This window comes from Rousettus aegyptiacus, unplaced genomic scaffold (assembly GCF_014176215.1).
Source record: "Rousettus aegyptiacus isolate mRouAeg1 unplaced genomic scaffold, mRouAeg1.p scaffold_m13_p_12, whole genome shotgun sequence".
Taxonomy (NCBI): Eukaryota; Metazoa; Chordata; class Mammalia; order Chiroptera; family Pteropodidae; genus Rousettus; species Rousettus aegyptiacus.
In genome coordinates, this window is record NW_023416287.1 from 92,986,056 (window position 1) to 93,005,845 (window position 19,790).

The 19,790-nt window shown below is 63.4% G+C and overlaps 1 protein-coding gene across 6 annotated transcripts in view; it reads right to left on the reverse strand.

Annotated features, from left to right (window-relative positions):
- LOC107498651 (myelin basic protein) overlaps window positions 1-19,790 on the reverse strand; it is a 64,210-nt gene that overhangs the window by 10,371 nt on the left and 34,049 nt on the right. For 5 of the 6 annotated variants that reach the window (XM_036230161.1, XM_036230162.1, XM_036230160.1 and 2 more), the window contains 2 exons: window positions 15,932-16,368; window positions 9,843-9,920 (listed from right to left, as the gene is read on the reverse strand). In XM_036230161.1, coding sequence (XP_036086054.1) covers window positions 9,843-9,920; window positions 15,932-16,368 — 515 coding nt within the window. The remainder of the gene's footprint in view (window positions 1-9,842; window positions 9,921-15,931; window positions 16,369-19,790) is intronic. The other variant, XM_036230163.1, reaches the window with a different exon arrangement.

Here is a 19,790-nt window from a genome sequence, read left to right on the forward strand (position 1 = left end):
GCTCAATGGTTAAAAGAAAACTAAAAAAATGGGCAAAACTTGAACACACACTTCATTAGAGAGAACGGGCGGAAGGCAAAGGAGCAGACGAAGAGATGCTTAATGTCATCAGCCACGGGGCAGGCACCGGTGGGACCGCCACCCTGAAACAACCTGGCAGTCTCTGACAAAGCCGATGGCGTGCTCAGCGCACGGCCCAGCAACCCCACTTCCTCTTTGGGGAAGTGGCTTTTATGATGGATATCTTGGTCACCCATTTTTTGAGGGAAAAGTATTTTCAATCTTAAATGAAAACTTATGTCCATAAAGAAAAACCCGGACATGGATGATTTTAGCAGCTCGGCTGGTGATTGCTCGCTCAGTCCGTGCTCGGCCCCGGTGCTTGTGAGCACCTGTGCCGTGCAGACACCTGTGCCGTGTGCACACCTGTGCCGTACAGACACCTGTGCCGTGCACGCACCTGTGCCCTGAGCGCACCTGTGCCATGCACGCACCTGTGCCATGCGCGCACCTGTGCCCTGTGTGCACCTGTGCCGTGACCAGGCAGCAGAACACGAGTCAGTGCTAGAAAGGAGCCGGCCGGGGACGCGTGCCACACTCAGCCTAAGGACATTTCGTACTGTGCAGTCGCATTTATGTGACGTTCTTCCAAAGATCAAGCCGCAGTGAGGACGCCTGGGTGGCGGGTGCCGGGGTGGGGACAGGGAAGCGCACAGTGTGACCACGAGACGAGAGCCAGAGGCCGGGTTTCGGGGCCGCGTCCTCGTGTGGTGGCAGCTCCAGGAAACGACGCTCGCGTCAAAATCCACGGACTGTACGCCCGGGACAAGTCACCTTCGGGGCGAGTTAGTATCATCTATGAAATGAGGCCATTCGACGTGGTCTGCCACTGCGCGGGCGGACCGGCGACGGGCACCTCGCTCCTCCCGCGCCAGCCCCGCGGCCGGGCCCGCCCCGCGAACGCCTGTTCCCCGCGGCGCCTGCTGGCCGCTCGCCCTCCCACGCCTGCGAGCTGCGCGGCAGCGCCTTCGGGCTCGTTCGGTGACACCCGCATCTTCCCTCTCCAGCTGGGCGTCCGGCCTCTCTCACTCGGCATGTTGTCCTCCAGGCCCATGTGTCATGGCACACGTCCCGGTTCCCTTGCTCGTAAGGCCGGGGCTCCACGCTTTGCTGTCCCTGCGTTTGTTGACAGACAGTTGGGTTGAGTCACCAGGCCCCTGCTCCCCGACCCCCGCGCCCATCGTGTGCCAGCGCCCCCTGCAGGCCAGCCCGCACCGAGACAGGGTCCACGCCCGGCATGGGCGGGCGGCATGAAGCCCCCATCCTGGGCACTGGCCGGCTCAGGCACGTCCGTCGTGTCTCTGGGGTCAGGTCACGGTCCCAGCAGGGCTGGCCTGGGCCGGGGGGCGGGGGGCGGGGGGAGAGGGAGGTGCGGCGGGGGCGGCAGGAGCCGGGACAGGCCTGGTGGGGGTGGCCAGGGAGGCCGGTGTGGCCGGTGTGGCCCATTTGTGCTGTCAGCTCGGCAAGCCGCGCTGTGAACCCGGCGGCCGCTTCCTGGGCCGGGAGGCGGGTGTCGTGCCTGGAGGGGACAGAGGGGGGCGCGGGGGTGGTGGGAGACGGGTGAGCCTCTCGGGGTGCTCGGGTGACCCTGTGGCCTCACCTCCTGCGGGTCGCTCCCCGTCAGGCGTGGGAGTGGGGGGTGGGGCGTCCCCACGGATCCCAGGGCCGGGCCGGCCACGTGACTCGGTTTCCACCCTTGGCTCCCACCACACCCTCGGCCGCGGCTTCGCAAGTGCTGTGACACACAGGTCCCCAGCGGAGGCCACTGAACCGGGGCCCCCCACAGAGGAAGCGCTTTTGTTGCTTAGTTTCCAAGGCACAGGTTCAGCGACTCTCCGAGGAAGTGCTTGGTAGTTGTGTTCACCGAGGTTCAAAACGAAGGCCCGAATTGGTGACGCTTCACTGTCCTTTGCCCAGCCCGGCGCCCCTGCCCTGCCCCCAGCAGCTCGCTCCGCTGCTGGCGGTGACAAGGCACAGCGGAATTCTAAGGCCAGTGGCGCCGGGCGCGGGCACCGGGCGCAGGCGGGGCAGCAGGTGCCGCTGACCAGGCGGAGCCCACGAAACGCAGCGGGCACCGGAAGCCCACCCCACGCCCCCGTCTACACCCGGCGCAGTCTCCACAGCATGCGGAGCCCGATGTTTGGGACAAGTGAGATTTAAAAAATAGCCACGTTTTGTAAAAATCAAAGATTTTCAACTGTTTGGAAAAATAATACATATTCACTGCACGAAGGTGTCGAATACAATTAAGCGTGTGAAGGGGGGACCCCGCCGCCTGCGGGCGGCCTCGCCGTACCGGGTCTGACCCGCCCCGGCCATGGACGCGGAGGGCGGTGCAGCGCCCGGCGACGCGGCCGCGGCCCGCGAGACGCTCCGCGTGTCCCTTTTCCTGCTCTGCAGCGCCGGGAATGTCTTGTCGCATCACTCGGGGGCGGGGGGGGGGGGCGTGCGTCACGATTAATAAAACCAGTTCCTGGTGGCGGATGACATCGCTCTGCGCCGGAGAGTGTCAAACCACAGGGTCCGGCCGCAGGGCACGGGACGCCGTTCCAAGCGCGTTCGAGGCAAACGGCTTTGCCACCAGCCCGCTTCCTTGCGCCGTTTGTGAAAACCCAGGTTTCCGCTGCACCTGTGCCGAGGTCCGCCAGCAGGGGGGCCGCGAGCGCGGGGCGCCAACGCCTGGCCCCTGCCTGAAAATGTCCCGGGGGCGGGGGTGGGGGTGGCGGCTTTCAGCTCTTTTCCAGCTCGCCGCAGGGCCGCACCGCCCCAGCGCGCGCGTAGCGGCCGCAGAGGCCTTTAACCTGGCTCACCGCAGACCGACGGTCCCCAGGCTGGGCAGAGGGCCGTTCCCAGGACCGGTGAACACGGGATGCGGTCTGCATCCGGGTCCGCAGAGACGCGTCCACGCGGTCACCCCCCGGCAGAGGACATGCCGAGCCCCGCAAACAGTGACGTCCGTTGCGCCTGGGCGTGTGAGCCGCGGGCGAAGCCGGACGCCCAGCGCTTCCTTTATTTCTCGGCGGGGAGAGGAATTCGGGTTCTCCCCGGACCCCCATGGGACCCCAGCGAATGGAACCGCGGGGCGTGTCTCCTCTGGGCTCGCCGCTCGGGGCGGCCCCGGCGCAGCCCCAGCGCGACGCGGGTCCCCTCCCCTCACTGCCAGGTGCCTGTTCGCGCCTCTCTCCTGGGTGAAGCACATGGGCTGGGTGCAAACGAGGAGCACAAAGCGGGGGGCGCCCCGCGGCGACGGGACCGACGCGCGTCTGCGCCCCGCCCCCGCGGAGAGGCGCGGCGTGGCGGCGCGGTGACCCGAGGCCCCCTGCGGTACGGGACGCCTTTTAAATACTCTACTTGCCCTTAAGGTGGGTGCTTGCGTTGCTGAGTCGCCCTCACTGCTCCTGGACCACACGTTCCTCGGTGTGGTCATTTCGGAGATGTGGACAGCGACACTCGAAGGGGGTCGGTGACGCGGGTCTCCTAACCTTCGGCCCCGCGGCTCGGTACCCGCGGCCGCTCGGCCAGGCCAGGTCCTGCGGGTTCCAGGCCGCCGAGAGGCTGCAGTTCCAGACGGACCTCGGCCGCTGCGGACGGCGCAGTGCGCGGACCAGACGCGGGGGCGGGGGCGGGGGCCCACTTCCCCAAACTGGTTTATTTCGACCGTTGCTTGCAAAGTCTGTAGACTCCTCTGCGTTAAGCGTGAGGTCTGAGAGCTGGGAATGTGCTCGGGAGTCTGTGGACGGAGTCGGTGGACCTGCCATTTCAGCCCGGAGGGCCAGGGGAGAGCAGTCACCTCCCCCCGCTGGAAAATGGTCCCTGTTTGTTTCCCTAAATACTGATAGTTAAAACAAACGCACGTCTAGTTAGGGACATGAGATCTTCAGTTCCGTTATCACCGAAAAGATGCATTTCCATGCAGTTAAAACGAGGGCGGGGTCAGCTCCCACTGCCAGGGGAAGAGCGAGGCCTCCGGCGGGGAAGAGATCACAGCGTCAGTCAGCCCTCTAGTCCGTCCCTCTAGTTTGGTTAAGTGATTGAAGCCACCCGCCGCCCGCAAACACATGCCTCCGATACCTAGTGGCGAGTTGCGCGCTGCGGGTTTGCAAACTCCCACAAGGTGGCGCCAAGGGCGCGCCCTGCGTTTAGACGGTGTCGGCGCTCCTGACAGTGAGGATGCAGAGGGATTTGCATGGCTTCTTCCCCAGGGAGAAAGACCTCTGTTTTCAGGCATTGTCAAGAAACGCAGAGCTAAGTGGCAAAGCTGTTTGGAACCACAGAACATCTCAGTGCCGTTTTTCTCCTGCGGCCACAGGAGAGCAGAGGAAGATTCAGAATGGATAAAGCGACCTTTTCTTGTGACAGTGCTGATGAAACCAAGTGTACATTTCTGTCTCACATTCCTCAAACTTCAGCTCCGCGAGGCACAGTCACCGTGGAGTCAGGCTTCTGCCCCTCTCCTACAGGGCGCCTTTCACGTCGATAAAGTCCTCTTGTGCCCCAGAGAGCCCGTTTGAACAGCCGATCCTCGCCCAGGGCTTCCTGAGGGGGCGGTGGCATGGACAGCGGCCCCTGTCTGTCGAGTGACCCTTGTACCTTGCTGGCCACCCGTTTTTCATGACAAAACCGGTGAGAGGTGAACAGCTGCCCTCTGTCTGTCCTCCTTCTGTTAAGCCATTGGAGGGAGAGGGTTGTGACATCGTTGTGCCCCCGGGGCATCTAGCCCACGTGCAGACGAGGTGCCAATAGAACAAGCCTCGTCTAGCAGAGCATGTGTACGAAGGTCACGAGTCTGGGGTTGGATGGCACATCGGTTTTCAGGCTGTCCGAGCCGGGACATCCCCCGTGCAGGGTCGGTCCAGACGGAGGTGGCGTGGGTCTCCAGGGTGGCAGTTCACACCCCACAGCCCACCCCCAGGATGCGGGGGCCATTCTGAGACTCCACGGGCAGCATGGTTCTCTGGCTGCCCTTTGCTTAGCCCAGTTTTCAGGGGAAACAATTGCACCATTTCTGGTCAAGCGGCTTCGAAGATGTCTCAGCGGAGAGAGTTACACTTTTCTGGCAAGATCGGGACGTTTTAGATTTCGCAATCTGGAAAAATTCCCCTTGTCCGAATGACAGATGAAGTTTGCCCTGCGTTTCTGCCCTTTGCAAGTTTAAAGATGTGTTTGTTCCTGAATCATTGACTTGAGTGAGTTTAATTAAAACTGTGGCTTTTTTTTTTTCCCTTTAGAGGAAGCTGTGCAGTATCGAAGCTGCGAGGCTTTTCTCTGAGGACCTCAGATTTCCCTGGGAATTTTGGGCTGCCACTTCTCAGGAACTGGAAAGTGAGCATGCGGGTGGGTGTGCATTTGCCGGCGATGGCGGGGTGTGTGTGTGTGTGTGTGTGTGTGTGTGTGTGTGTGTGTGTGTCTGGTGTGACCTGGTGTCTTGCTCGGGTGAGACTGTGTCCTGCGATCAGAGGGACCAGTTCCCAGGTTTGAGAGTTCCCACTGTTGGCGATCCGCGAAGCCTCAGGCAGTGACCAGCTGCCGCACACGGGCCGCGTGGGGCCCTGACCTCGCTGATGCTTCACCCGAAATGAGGAAACGAGGCTCCCTGAGCCCTCAGGAGGACGGCCCCCCGTGCCTGCCGTGGCCACACAGAGGCTGGAATCAGAGACTCTGTGGCGGTGACAAATGGGGTCTCCCTGGGGGTGGGGGGAGTGAGAAGGAGGGCCTCACCAGGCACAGCAGGACTCAGGGGGAGGTCAGATGTCAAGGCCTGGGCTCTGCTCGCTGGGTCAGCCCTTGTGGTAACTACATCTCTCTGACCTGGGGTTTGGTCCCGAAGGGGAGTGTCTCCTGATGCCTGGTGTCCAACTCTGTCCTCCTGGTGAGCGGCCGGAGAGGCTGGAAGCTGCTCCCACGCGGGTGATGGGCACAGAGCTGGCTGTTTCTGCCCGGCGCTGGTCAGCCTGTCCTCTCACCACTTCTCTGAGGGGTCTCCGCTGGGGGGAACGAGGGGACAGGGGGCCGGAAGCACGGCTACCACGCGGGTCGCGTGCAGCAGCCCCTGCAGTCCTGGCCTCGGGAAGCCTCGGAGCGCTGGCGAGGGAACCAGGCCCCTGTCCCAGAAAGGGTCACCGCTGCCTGTCCCCAAGCTCGGGGCGCCCGGAGCTGGTGGGGACTGCGCCGTCCAGCTCTCCTCGAGTGTAGAGTGTGGCATCCTCGAGGCTTCCTGCTGCCTCCTTCCAAGACTGGGGGCAGATAGGACGTCAGCCTTAAGCACCTGATTTTCCCTCCTTTCAAGCTCTTAGTCTTTACGACCGCAGTGTGTGTAAGGCGTGCGGAGCCGCGGCCGGCATGGTGGTGGGTGATCCGTACAATCCCCGCATGCCTCCTCCTTGGCTTGGGGCTGGGGACGCTGGGGCTTGGCCGCGTCCCGCACAGAAAGCACCGAAGGGAGGCGGCTCTGGGAACCGCCTCTGGAAGAACAGCCGGTGGCCACAGGCTTTCCAGCGGGAGGCCGTGGCCCTGGAACACGGACCCAACGGGCGGCCGCGCTGCTCTGCGAGGGCTCTGGGCAAGGACGGCGGGCAGCCCCCTTCCTGTGAGCGCCATCCCTGTGGCTGGACCCACAGGGCCACCGTAGCATCACTCGGCTCCGGCCAGAACCACATATTTAGAGATTATGAGGAAATCGTAGGCGTCAGCCCTGAAAAGGAAGCGTGGGCGTCCGTGGGGGCCTTCCAAGGGCTCCGCCGGGTCCCCGAGGGTCTCTGCAGAAGGGCTGAGGCGGCGGCTTGGTGGGACCTGGGAGTGCGCGGGGCGAGGGCGCGGAGCCGAGGCTCGTGTTTCTCTGGATTCGCTCAGGGTGCCAGAGTGTCGCAGGGCAGGAGCTTGTCCTGCTGTCGTGGCTTCGCAGGTGAGGAAGGGGCTGGGGGACAGACGCACTGCATGCTGGGATCCGGCCTTCGCCACCGGGTGAGGTTCAGATCCTTGTCGCGCTTTCCCACGATGTCACGGGTTCAAAAGTGGGGACACTGTCTTAGGGCAAATTCTTGGGCACTTCTCACCCTGGTGGCTGCACAGAGCCCTCCCTGGGCAGTCGGGGGCCCTAACCCACCTGGGGCCGCAGGGACGGATGACACTGGCTCGATGGAAACAGGGGTGCAGGCTTCCCCGCGCTGCGCCGGGGGCCCAGGCGGAGGCGGGGCTGCGGGAGGATGGGGGGCAGAGGCCCCCTGCGCGCGCTGCGCCCTGCCACCGCGGTGCGTCCCCCTCCCAGCGCGTCCCAGCCACGCTCGCTCCCGGCGGCGCGCGCCAGGGCGCAGCGCCAGCCAATGCCAGCCGCCGGTCAGCTGCGGGGGGGAGCTGCAGGCGGGAACCCGAGCGGAGAGGCGGGGCCCCCCACGGCGCTTTTCCCTCCGCGTTTCTCCCTTGGGACGCTTGCTTTTCCAGCGTGGTCTTCGGTCATCAGATATTTCTCTTGTCTGCTTGTGCCCCATTCTCCACCTTCCAGAGCCACGTGACAGTCCCGGAGGAACTGAGCGCGCACGAGTACCCGGGACGACGCTGGGTCCTGGACCTAAGGGTGCCTGGGGGCGGCTCTTGGAGAACCGTCCGCGGCACTGGGGCCGCTCGGCGCTTTGACGTCCTACGGCGACTTCCCGGCGGGCGCGGCTTTCTCACCCTTCCTGGCATATTTGCAGAGACACAGAAGGACGAATGTTCTGGACTGTTCTGAATCACGGGGAAGGGGCTTCCGGTTCTGAGACACAGGCGGACGCCACTAGCTCAGGCGCGAGGCTTTGTCTCCTCAGCAACCCTATCGTCCAAGAACCTCGATGCCGGTGCATTTTAAAGGCGTTTAGCACCGCGGGCCCAGGTGGCCGGCGTTCGTGGTGGTGGAAGAATCCGGAACCACCACATGGGGCAGAGGCTCTGACTGAGAGGGCCGGTCCTGGTCCCGGGCTTCCTCTGGGTGCCGGGGGGCAGTGGGGGTCGCGGACCCCTGCAGAAGGGAGGGTCCGGCCTGCAGCCCAGGCCCCTTGCGCGCCTTGGGGACCAGCGTCCCTGGGCCGGGTAGCATCCTAGCGCACGCCAAGGTCCCGGTTAGAGGACGCCCTGAGGCTCTCCGCTGGCAGTGGCACTTTTGGGGAGACCAGGCAGCCTTTGTGCGCCTAGCCCGTCCTGGCATTCGGGGTGCAGGTGTGCGTTCTGCCAGCCGTCCCAGCCCTGTTTGGCCCCATGGGCCTCCGTAAATGAGGCTGCAGGATGTAGGACCCGCCCCTGGTGCACAGGTCTGTCTGGGGTGAAGACGGGGTGCGGCTCCTCCTCCGGCCAATGTTTCAAATGAGAAAGATGGCGCGTTCTGGGGAAGGGCTCTTAGTGTCCCGGGGGTGCCCTGGCCACGCACCTCCTGCCCTGGCTTCCAGGCCCCCTCCGGGCCTCTTCGTGGGCTCTGCTTCCTCATGGCCGGCGACACCCGTGGACGGGGCGGGAGTCCAGGCGGGCCGGAGTGAAGGGAGCATGGCCCAGTGCTCTGTCCAGCGCCTGCCCTGCGCTCACACCCCACGAGCTGCAGGGGGCCGGCGTGCCTCCCCCCAGCCCGGCCTCTCCTGGGAAGGCTTCACGTGGACTGGCCTGAGTGTCCCAGGGGCACGGGCCACTAACTCCCTGGGAGTAGAGGCTTTGCCCTAACAAAGGGGCCCCCCAAGGACCCTTTTGAAGGCCAGCACGGCCACGCCCAGAACGCAACTGAGGCGAGGCAGGAACCCTGGACAGCGTCCAGCCTCATGGCTGGGTCCTCTGGGAGGGCCCCGCCCCACGGGGCTTCATGGCCAGGTCCCTCCTGTGATGCCCGAGGCTCGCGGACACCTCTCCGGTCAGGTGTCGAGGTCGGCGTGCTGCCCGCGGCCTGGGCCCTGCCCTGGAGTCTGCATCGCCCCTGCCAGCCAGGCACACCTCCGCCCTCACGGAGCCTCCGCTGAGGCAGGCGGGTCCTCCGGCCTCCGGGTCGCTGGCCCTCGCCGACCCGCAGTCGCGCCGGTCTGTTCTTATTTCCCTATTGAGCCCGCGGTTGGGACCCATCCCCTGCCAGGCGCGGTGCCCGCGTTATCTGACAGTGTCCCAGGGACGGGGGTGTGTGGCTCGGCCACTGCGCACAGCGGGCCGACTCAGGGTTGACCCGGGCCTCCTCTGGGTCACCTGTCCCCTTTCCTTTCTGCCGTCCAGTCACCCCACGTCCCCAGCGCTCCGAGCTGTAGCTGCTGCTGCACTGGGGGGCGGAGGACCGATGACCACGCTCGTCCTCCAGCCCCAGGGCCCTCGGCCAAGCTCAGGTGAGCACAGCACCCCCCCAACCTGCCTCCCGAGGGCGTAGTGTGAGGGTCTAATCCAGCTCAGACGCAGTGAGCACTGAGCATCTGCTGGGCGCCGGTCCCCACAGATGTTGCGGGCGGGCAGGCTGGCAGCGCGGTGGCCGGCCACCTCCTGCTGCCGTGGCCGTGGTCCGCGCTCCCCAGGGCTCCTCCAGCCCGACCCACGAGCCCTTTGCGGGGACTTGGGGACTCGGGCGCCTCCCTGTCCTCTCCCACGAGGATGTCCGGTCTCCGCATGTCCCCTCCGCTGGCTTTCCCTGGGAGCTGCCCCACTCGCTTTGCCAGACACGACTTACAAATGCCGTTGACGGCCTGCTGTGGCCCCTGGACAGGGCACGGCCCGGACGCTGCCCGCCGACAGGGACAGCGGCCGGAGTGTGGCTGGCGACGCCGGTGGAGGGGCGGGGGGTGCACGCGTCTTACCTTGTACATGTTGCACAGCCCGGGCTGGCTGCGGGCATGGGGGGGCAGAGGGCTCCTGCTCTGCTTGAGCCAGGGTACCTGCCGGAGGGACACAGAGTGGCCATTTGAGTCCTCGCGGGCACTGCTGGCAAGCCCCGCAGCCTCCGGCAACGTCCTCTGCTGAGCAGGCGAGGCCCGGGCGGTGAGGAGGCCTGGGCGGGGGTGGTGATCAGCGGACAAGAGGCGAGAAGGTGGGCAGATGGCGGACAGCAGGGCCACGGGGACGGCGTGGGGAGAGGAGGCCAGGCTGGAGCCCCGAGGCCTCCAGGGCGGATGGGCGGCAGGGTGCGCGGGGAAGACCCTTCCCCTAGAGTGTGTTCTGGGCCCTGGACGCCTGTGAGACCGCCTGCCCTTAGACCGGTGGCCGATGGCCGCGCAGGAGGCTCCGGGACGAGCCAGGGAGGCGCCCGCCGGTCCCGTGAGAAAGGGGCGCTGAGGACTTCCCGAGCCTAAAACGGAGCCGGCAGGTGTTACTTCCCGCTCCTTCCACAGCAGGTGTGTCGGCTTCCACCCGGGGCTCACGGGGGGCAGTCGCCCGCTCTGCGCGGCTCACGGCAGCTGCCACTGCTGATCTTGTTGCTTTTCTCTGGGGTACGAGGGACCCTTGGGGGTGACAAGCACTCGGAACCACTCCGCCACCCACGCGGGGTTCCGCTGCCCCGCGGCGGTTCCTCCTTGGTGACATCTGGGGCCTGAAGTCTACAGGACTTAACGCCCCGTGGCCTGAGCCGTGCGCCAGCCTCGGCTCCATCGTTCCTAAACTGGTCACGCGTGCCGTTCGCCGCTGGTTTCGCGAGGGTCCCTTTTCCGTCGGCGCCGACGGTCCCTGCCGTATCGGCCGGCTCCGGGCGACGCGGCTGAGGGCGCGTTGGCGCAGGGCCACGGCGAGCGGCCTGCAGGGGGTCCCTCTTGTTTGACTGTCCATAGCAAGATGGGGGGAAGGGAGAGACGGAGAGAGAGAAAGGGGGCGGGGGGAGGGGGCCGCGCAGAGCTCCGGAGCTGGAACCCGTGTGTCGGGCGAGCGGAGTCTGGGACGGCAGGTTGACTGCTGGCTGTTCGTGGCAGTGAGCGGCGGTTACGACACAGGGGACGCTGCTGCACCCCACACACGTCACCGTCGCCGTCGCGGGTGCGCGGCGTCCATAGGCGAAGCCGCCGAGAGGCTGTTGCCGCCCCAGCAGGCAGCGCCGGCGGCTGTGGCTCCTGGGGCTGGGAGCGCACGTGAGCAAGACGGCGGAGTGTTGATTTTAGGGTGCGCGTCAGTGCATAAGCCCGAGGTCTCTGCCACTGTAAGGCCTGGCGGCCCCGTGAGGAGTGGGGACCCTCAGAAGGTGGTGTGCAGTCAATCACGTTCTCGCTTGGTCAACAGGCAAAGGACAGTTCTCCCTGCTCCCCCCCCCCCCAAGACAATCAGGAACGCCACCTCTTCGAGACTTTGGGAAGCTCTGGGGTCCGGTTAAGCGCCCTTGCTGTTGCACTGGACCTCCAGGCACTGGCCGTGCTGCTCTGAGGCGGGGCGGCCCCTGGGGACTGGGCCCGAAGCCACCTCACTGGCAGCCGCGGTCCCCACCGGGGCGGGAAGGGACCGCGCGCTTCCTTGCTGTCTGCGGGAGTGGCCGGCAGGAACCCCTCGTGGGCCGGCGGAAGGGCCCATTTGTCTTTGCTCTTTGACCCTTTTAATGGTTTCGCGTGAATGGGGCGATGTAGAGCACGTAGGAGTGTGGTGACAGGCACGAGGGACGCCCCTAAGGTCACGCGTTCCTCCAGACCGATGAGACTGTCTCCGTCCCCACATGCTACGTCGAGTCCTCCGTGATTCCGCGAGAGCGCCAGCGGGCGGCTGTCCCTACGACGACACGGACCCTCACATGTCACGCCAAGCTCACCAACCCAGCAGAACTGCCTGATACCAAACGGCTGATCCCGCTGACAAAAGGAAAGTCGTCGGTGTGGCCAGGGCGCGCTGCAGGGCGGCAGCGAGCGCCGCGGAGCCGCGTGAGCCCCGGGGCCGCGCATGCGCAGAGGGCGGAGGCGGCCGCGGACCGAGGCGCCGGCCTCGGCGAGCGTGGGCTCCCCGCACGCCACCTGCGCCCCACGCTCGCGTCCTCGTAGCCGCCTCCTTTCGGGTTCTCCGCCACTCCTCTGACCCCCCACAGCTCCCCGGGAAGCTGGGAGGGGCTGGGGCTTCGGTGCCCCAGTCATTCCATGAGTGTGGGGGGCACCGTGTCCCAGACACACAGCAGGAGAAGTGTCACTCAGCGCCCACGTCCGCCCACTGGCAGATGGCGTTTCGGGGTAAACGCACAGAACTCCGAAACGCACCTCGGGAAGACCAGACGTCCCCGTGAGTGGAGGGCAAGGACAGTGTCTCTGTGACGAGTGGGGCTCTGGGAGCTCCGCGTGCCCGGCCCCCAGACGCACCTGCTGGTGGCTCTGTCAGGCGGCCATGAACACACCGTGACCGACGCACTCATACGGGAGGGACACACACAAGGACAACTTAAAAAAAAGTCACGTGCAATTAGTACACCATCCTCAGTCGGTTAAAATGTTTAATAAGTGCATCAAAGGAAGAAATAGATATAAAGCAAAATTTCATCACAAAATCAAATTGGAACATAATCACAAGAAGACAGTCGCCATTAAAGACATCGACACAATTTACACATGTTATCGCTTAAAGGGAGGGTGGACCGCAACCCCTGCCAGCTCGGGGACATACCCTACCACAGCTGTGGCCCCTCCCAACGGCTGGGGACAGCTGAGGGACAGGGGAAAAACAGGAGGGCACGGGGAGAGCCAGTGGCCGAGCCCCGGGAAGCGCCGATCAACACCCGATCAGGGTATGACCCTTCGCAAGGGGTTCCTGGAGGGTCTCAAGATGCTTCTGTTTGGGTGCACTTGGCTTATTTTCTGGAAAGATCTCTGGCCACGTTTCTGGGCAGACTGGAGCACTGAGTGGCCGGACCGTGCCGTGAAGACCGTGTTAAGCTTTAATCTGGCCCCGCGGGCGTGGCTGCTCTCCCGTGGGCCTTAACGGCCGAGTGCAGTCCAGCGGCCACACGGTCGGGTGGACGGCCACCGAGCTTCCTACTGTGTCCTCCATGTCGCCCCCCTGGGGTGACAGAATGTCCCCACGTACGCAGCCGGGACATCCTGGGCCAGCGCAGAGCTAAAATGTGTTACATGAAATTAAGATGCCATGAAACAAGTCAGGAAACGGAACACCGTGACCCATGTACGAGGCCGATTTTACCCCTCGCATTAAAGGACACTTCTCACCCCCGCGGCCGACGTCGGGCCACAGGAGGCGCACTGAGTAAGGAGTGCTGAGAACATGTCGCAAAGCCCCTCCGAAGCGGGGAATGCAGGAAGTGAGGTGACATCGCCAGGCGGGACTCGAGCTGAAGCCGCTACAGAAATGGGCTGAGAGGAAGCGACAGGGGGGTGTGTCCCAGCTGCCACCGCCTGGAGCTTGTCCTTCTCCATGTCCCACTTAGCTATGTCAAGCCTCAGCACTTTGAAAGAACAAGGAACAGGCACGGTTCCCACAGCCGAGGTTTCCAGGCTGCAGGTAGCAGCGCTGGCCCAGGGGCGAGGCTGGCCTTGCGGGACCCATGGGGACGGGCGGGGGACAGGCCACCCTCTGCAAGCAGCCAAGCGCACTCAGTTTCCTCCTACATGCCCCCCGGCCCCCACATTCCAGGAGCCGGACAAGTGGCCCTCGAGGCGACCACACAGGCCTCCTTTCTCCCCCTTGCCAACAAAGGCGCGTGTTCTCCGTGAATGCGCCTTTCATTCACGGCCCTCGAAAGATTATGCTTCCTCAAGGAATTTATAATGCACGTCCTTGAATGTCAGCTCCCTGGCCACAGAAGGTGGGTGCTGGGTGCATTCCAAGGACAGGGGGTGGCAGCTCCAGGGGAGGGGGGCAGCAGAGGGCCCCCAACAAACATCCCGTGTCCAGGGGCCATCGCTCCTTGCAGTGTTTGGAGATTCTATACCAGACAGACGAGCAGTAAGGGCTGTCCCCAAACCACGGCAGCAGGAACAGGCTGCCGCCTGGACCTGCGGGCCCCCTGGCATCCTGCACACCTCGGGTGGTTATCTTAGAGGTGGCAGACGGTGACATGGTGGCATGCACTTGCAAGGACAGCACACTCTCCCTGCGTCTATAATAAGCTACCACACGGTTTACTGCCAGCTCTGACTTCTTAGGCATCAAAGTGCAAAGCTGATCATGTTAAAACCTTCCGGATTCAACATCCAGCAGTGAACACAACTGACAACTCCAAAAACGTTAAAACAGTTATTTAAACCTTGTGTCTATTTTTTTTTAAAAGCTTGTGGAAGCATTTTGATTTCCCTGGGTCCTTGATCAGCTAGCAACACTATTTTGCTAAGTAGACGCCTGCTTCCGGAGCTAGAGTCTTTTCTTTGAACATATTGAGTGTTAGGGACTGAAAGCAATAAAGATCATAATTCTACACAAAGCAAGAAAAACATATATGGTTATGTATATCCATTTGGAGATAAAGTCACAACGATTGATATAAATGCTTTCATGATTTTATTTTAGCTTAAGCTACGCCCACTAAAATGAAGCCTGTCTTACAACACTTGCTGTCTAGCTGTCTCCTTGCTTCTGCAGTTTAGATGCATTATTCCTCCTGCTCCTGGGGCCACGCGGCTGCTCGGGGGGTCGTAGCACAAAGCGGCCTTTCCCAGGCAGCCGGGGTCTGGCGGGGCTAGAGCGCTGCACTTGAAAAAACGCCTCACATTAAAATGAGCGTTAGACCAATGTTTTAGGGTGAAGCAAGGCGGCCCCAGAGGAAAAGATGGCCAGATACCGAAGGAACCAACCAGAAAATGAACTCCATAAGCACGTAGGGTACCTCCAGTGTTATTCACCAGAAGCCATGACAAGTGTCTCATAAGAGGTCTCAGCCCAGACAGGACGCGAAGACACAAGTGGTGTCTGACACCGCGCCGTGCCATGACACCGCACAGAAGCTGAAGCCGACACTTGGATCATCTCTGACAAGTTCATGACTAACAATCATCTAAATGCTGTGGTTACAGACGGAAGCAGACTTTGGGAACTCCTTAACTCCGAGTAGCCCCCAGGTTTTTGCGAGCTCTATGGCCCCTTACGGTCCTGAAGGCCCTTCTGAACACGCAGTCACAGTCACGGCAGGAGGAAAGCTGCGATGGACATGACTCGTGAGCTTAAGCCGGGAGGGGTTCTGAAAAACTCGCCTTCCGCAATTACCCAGCTCCCCCACGCTCAGAAGAGTCATGTGACATGCTATGCCTCTGCTATCGGAATGCCACTTGTAGATTATCGCTTTAATGACACATGGGCCACAGGTGACCTATGCACAGTCAGCTCCAGGAGGCACTGTGGGAAACTAGAGCACAGTAGGACCGTTTTCCCTTTTGGCACATTTTTATCTACAGAACATCTGAATATTGAAAGTTCACAGGCTCTATTTTCAAATGAATGGAATCACAAAAGAACACGGTTTTGATTCATAGACACACTATACACTCGTTTACCACCCCGCCCCCCACCCCCGGCCAAACAGCTCAGACAAGAGACAATGTTTGCTCGAGGCAAATCTGTATTTCTAGTCTGTTCCAAATCCTCAATCGAATCATTGTTGCAAAGCACAGGAAGCTAGCAGCAGAAGCCCGGCCGAAGGCGGAAGGAGGGGCAGCCGCAGGCGCCAAGCTGAGACCCGGCGGCCCGCGCAGAGCTGCCCTCTGCGAGGCCAGCATCCGGGCCCCCCGAGAGACGCAGAGGTCAGAGCATGCTGCGTTCCCGAGCCACGGCCTGACTGCACCCCCTCGTGTCTGCGGGACGAGGGCGAGTTAGGGGGAAACGAGGGAGCAGCAGCCCAAGCCCGCCCGCGGCCGCGAGCCAGCACTTCCGGCAAGGACAGCGCCCGGACAGCGGAGGGCGACTCGCGGCCGCCGCGGCCCCGCTCACCTGCCGGCTCCCTTCCTGGTCCACTCAAACACACGCGCCGCTACTCCTCAGAGCTCACCTTGCCTGAGCCCCGCTTGGGCACACCCCTGTCACCTCCGAAGAAGCGCCCCAGGGAGTCCAGGAAGCCCGAGTCTCTGTGCCTGGGCAGGAAGCCGTGCCGGGCGTGGTCCATGGTGCTGGCGGAGGCCAGGTACTTGGACCCGTGCCTCTGCGAGGGTCTCTTCTGTGCGGCCATGGCCTCCAGGCCCTCGGGCGCGGCGGCGCTGTCCTCCTGGATGGTCTGCAGCTCGTCCGACTCCGACGGCCTGTCTTTGAAGGTGTTGTCCTCCCTCCCGGGGGCATCTCGGGAAAAGAGGCGGATCAAGTGGGGGCGGCCCCCGGGGTCAGCTGGGCTGGCGTCCGGCCAGGCATTCTTGGGGTTCGCTGTGCGCTCGGAGTCTGTCACGGCTGCTCCCTGAGCGGGTGGCCCATTGTTCTGGCCCACATCTGCCTCCCCTGCAAACAACAGCGAGATGTGAACACGGGCCGTGCAAAGCTGCACGGCGGACAAAGCCGCTTTCTTCCAGGGCTGGCCAACTGGTCTCCTACAAAACCCACGGCTGAGCCGCTGCAGCCTGCGGCTCCGGCAACCCAGGCCGCCCCAGCGCTCGCCGGCCTGGACGGGGCACCAGGCTGCAGCTCCACGGCTCAGGCCTGGGGCGGCCATCACTCCAGGCCCGGGACCTCGGCAGAGGCCGGAGCACACAGCCAGTGTGCCAAGTGCCCCCCTGGGTGCTGCCCTTGCTGCCTTTAGAGAATCCGGGATGGCAGGCACCTGGGGGGTCATTTGTTATCGAAAAAGCCCACTGCCGCCCACGTGGCGTTGGGAGCATCCGTCGGACAAAGGTATTTTCAGTGTTCTCGGCACAAAGGGAGCCTCCCGCGCTTCCTGCAGTCCCCGCCTTAAAGAAATGGGTGTTTTGGGCTTTTCCGTGTCCAGATGCCACAAGAGGCCTCTGGCCTCAGGCAGTGCCCACTCAGGCCCTTGACACGGCCGCTCCTCTGTGTGCGGCCGCGGCGGGAACGGCCACATGCCCATTTCGCTCTCAAGGTGTGGGTTAGGTGTACGTGAATGTCATGTAGTCTCCTCCCCAACTTTTAGTCCTTATCTGCAGAAAATGCAGGTTAGTCACACCTTCCTGTGAGACCATTCACACACCTGACCATCTGATGATCGCTTCACTGATACTTACCCAACAACACCCATGCAGCCACTCCCCCGTCTACCGCCCACCCAGTCACCCACCCACCTGTCCATCCACTCCTCACTCGTCACCTGTCTACCTGCCACCAGCATTCATGCACCTGCCTACTCATCCAGCCACCCGGCCACCCACCCATCTACCCAGCCGCCTTCCCCCCTTTCCACTCACCTACCCACCACCATGTACCCACCCGGCCACCCAGCCAGGCATCTACCCATTCATCCGGCCACCAACCCCCCTCCCCCGCCCCCGCCCGCATCATTTCCCGAGGACCTGGTAGGCGTAGTGTGCTGTAGACGTGCGGGTGACAGTGACAGACAAGACACGGTCCTGGGCTGATGGACATAAATGAAATGTATGTTATGGCTCAAACAACGTGCCCAAATGGCGTGTCCACATCCTCCCCCCGGCACCTATGGCCGTGGCCTTATTTGGAAATAGGGTCTGCTGCAGACATGCCCAAGCTAAGAGAGGTCACACTGGAGCAGCCGGCCCCGATCCCATGACTGGCGTCCTTTTGAGAAGGGGTTTTGGACACAGACAACCAGGGAAGAGGCCACGTGACAATGCAAGCAGGGACTGAGGCGCCGTGTCCACAGCAGGGGACGTCAAGGCCGCCAGGGACACCACAAGGTAAGGGGCGGGACCCTCCCCGCGAGCTGCCCCTCTGGCAGCCTGAGTTCCACCTTCCAGCCCCAGGACCCCGAGAGAACTTCCTGTCGCTTCAAGTCACCCGGTTTGTGGTGGTCTGTTGTGGTGACAGCCGAGGAAATGGATGTAATGTATAATTTCATACCATGTAACACAGGACGGCTGGGGAAGTGACAGTGTGGGCCACCTGAGGGCAGGTGCGGCGCTGGCTTCAGGGGAGGTGAGGACCCTGGGGCAGGGGAAGCAGATGGCCAGGTGGGCGGGGTGTGCACCGTGGCCAGACTGAAGACCCTGGGGCCAGGCGGGGGTGGGGCTGGCTTTCCCAAGGGTGACAGAGATGCCAGCGGGGCCCAGGCAGCTGACAGCTCAGCCTGCAGGAGAGCAGGGGGAGGGGCTGCAGTCCAGGGAGAGGTGATGATGCCCTCGGGGAGGGGAACGTCGGGATGGCTGCACATAAGGGCGGATTCACGGTCCCTCCTTGTGGAGGTTTGTGTATCTACAACACATACTTCCACAAATACCCAAATGACGGTGGGCAAATGATCCCACACTCTTCCGGCAGAGCCACAGGGGTCCAGAGCCTGTCCCGTGAGTGACACTCATACTGGCCTGCATTTCCAGGGCAGAGGGCCTTACAGGACCACTGTGGCCTGGCCGACGCTCCTGGGTTGTCAGCTGTGCGTGCCGTGGCCACGCGCTGCGCGTGAGACACGGTCACTCAGAGTAGGGCACGACCTTTACGGCCGCGGAGCGATTCGACCAGGGAAGAACGCGGAGCCCCGGGAGGCCCGGCGGGGCGCGGGGCCCGTCTCGGCCTGCGGCAGAGGGCGCCGTTTTCTGGCCGAGCCTCGCGCCCTGCGTGAATTAACACGCGTGTGGAGAAGAGTCGCTGCGCTGTGCGGGCGGAGCGCGTTCACAAGGCACGCGCGCCTCTGAGCGCTGAGCTCTCCGCCCAGCTGGGCTTTGACTGCGGTTATTCTGGGGCGCCGAGAAGGGCTCCCCGCCACGGGGCTGCGGGAGCAGGCAGGGTCTGCGCATGCGCAGCGGCCGGGCAGGGCGCGGGGCTCGGCCGACGTCAGCTCCAGCCCCGCAGCAGCGCGAGTCCCGCCACCCAGCTGAGCGCTCTGCGCGGCCGCCCGAAGCCCAGAGAAACGCACGAGAAACGCCGCCTGTCACCGCTCAGACTCACACGCACTGCGAGGAAACTTTAAAACACAAAACCAAGAGTCACCTCAATCTAATTGCTGGAGTGAGCCCCAGGACACCTAAGTGGGATGCGCGCCGGCCTGCCGAAGGTGACGGCGTTGGCTCCCTGGGACGGAGGGACGTCACGCACCGCGGGCGCTTTCTGGAGCAGGGACACCCACCCAACAGGATGGTGACATCGGGGGACGCCGCTGAGTATCTAAAGAAACCGACAGCCGTAGTGACTGCGGGCCCCGCTCCGGCCCGTGCGTCCGGCTGCGCCGCCTCCTTCGGCCCCACTGGTGTTTGTACCTGGGTGACCGCGAGCCCGGCCTCCTTTCTCCCGTCTGCCCCGCCCACCCACCGCGAGTCTGCGCCTCGGTTTCTCCCACGGCTCCACTGTGACAGCGGCTGAGCGACTCCCCTGAGCTCACGCTCTCGAGTGACCGTTACTGTCACAGCGCCGAGGACAAGCCTGTCCACCTGCTTGGCCTTTGCTCCCCAGTGCGCCCCCGCACGAGTGCCCTGCTCCCTGTCCTCGGGCCCGTCGACTTGTGAAGGCCACGGTGGCCTGCGTCCCCGGCCGCATCCTGACCCCCCCTCGGGAGGCCTGCGTCCCTGGACGTGTGTCCCCCGTGGCCAGCACCGCAGGGCGGCTGCCAGCCGTGGAGGTTCGCGGGGCTCCTGCTTTCTAACTCGGCACAGCGGCAGGACAGACGCCATCGTGAGGGGCGCTCACAGTGGGGGGCCAGCGATTCGGCGTTTTAGACTCATGCTTTTTACACCTGTATTTGTCCTCCATATTTTCATCGAATGGTGACTTAAAGATGATCGAGC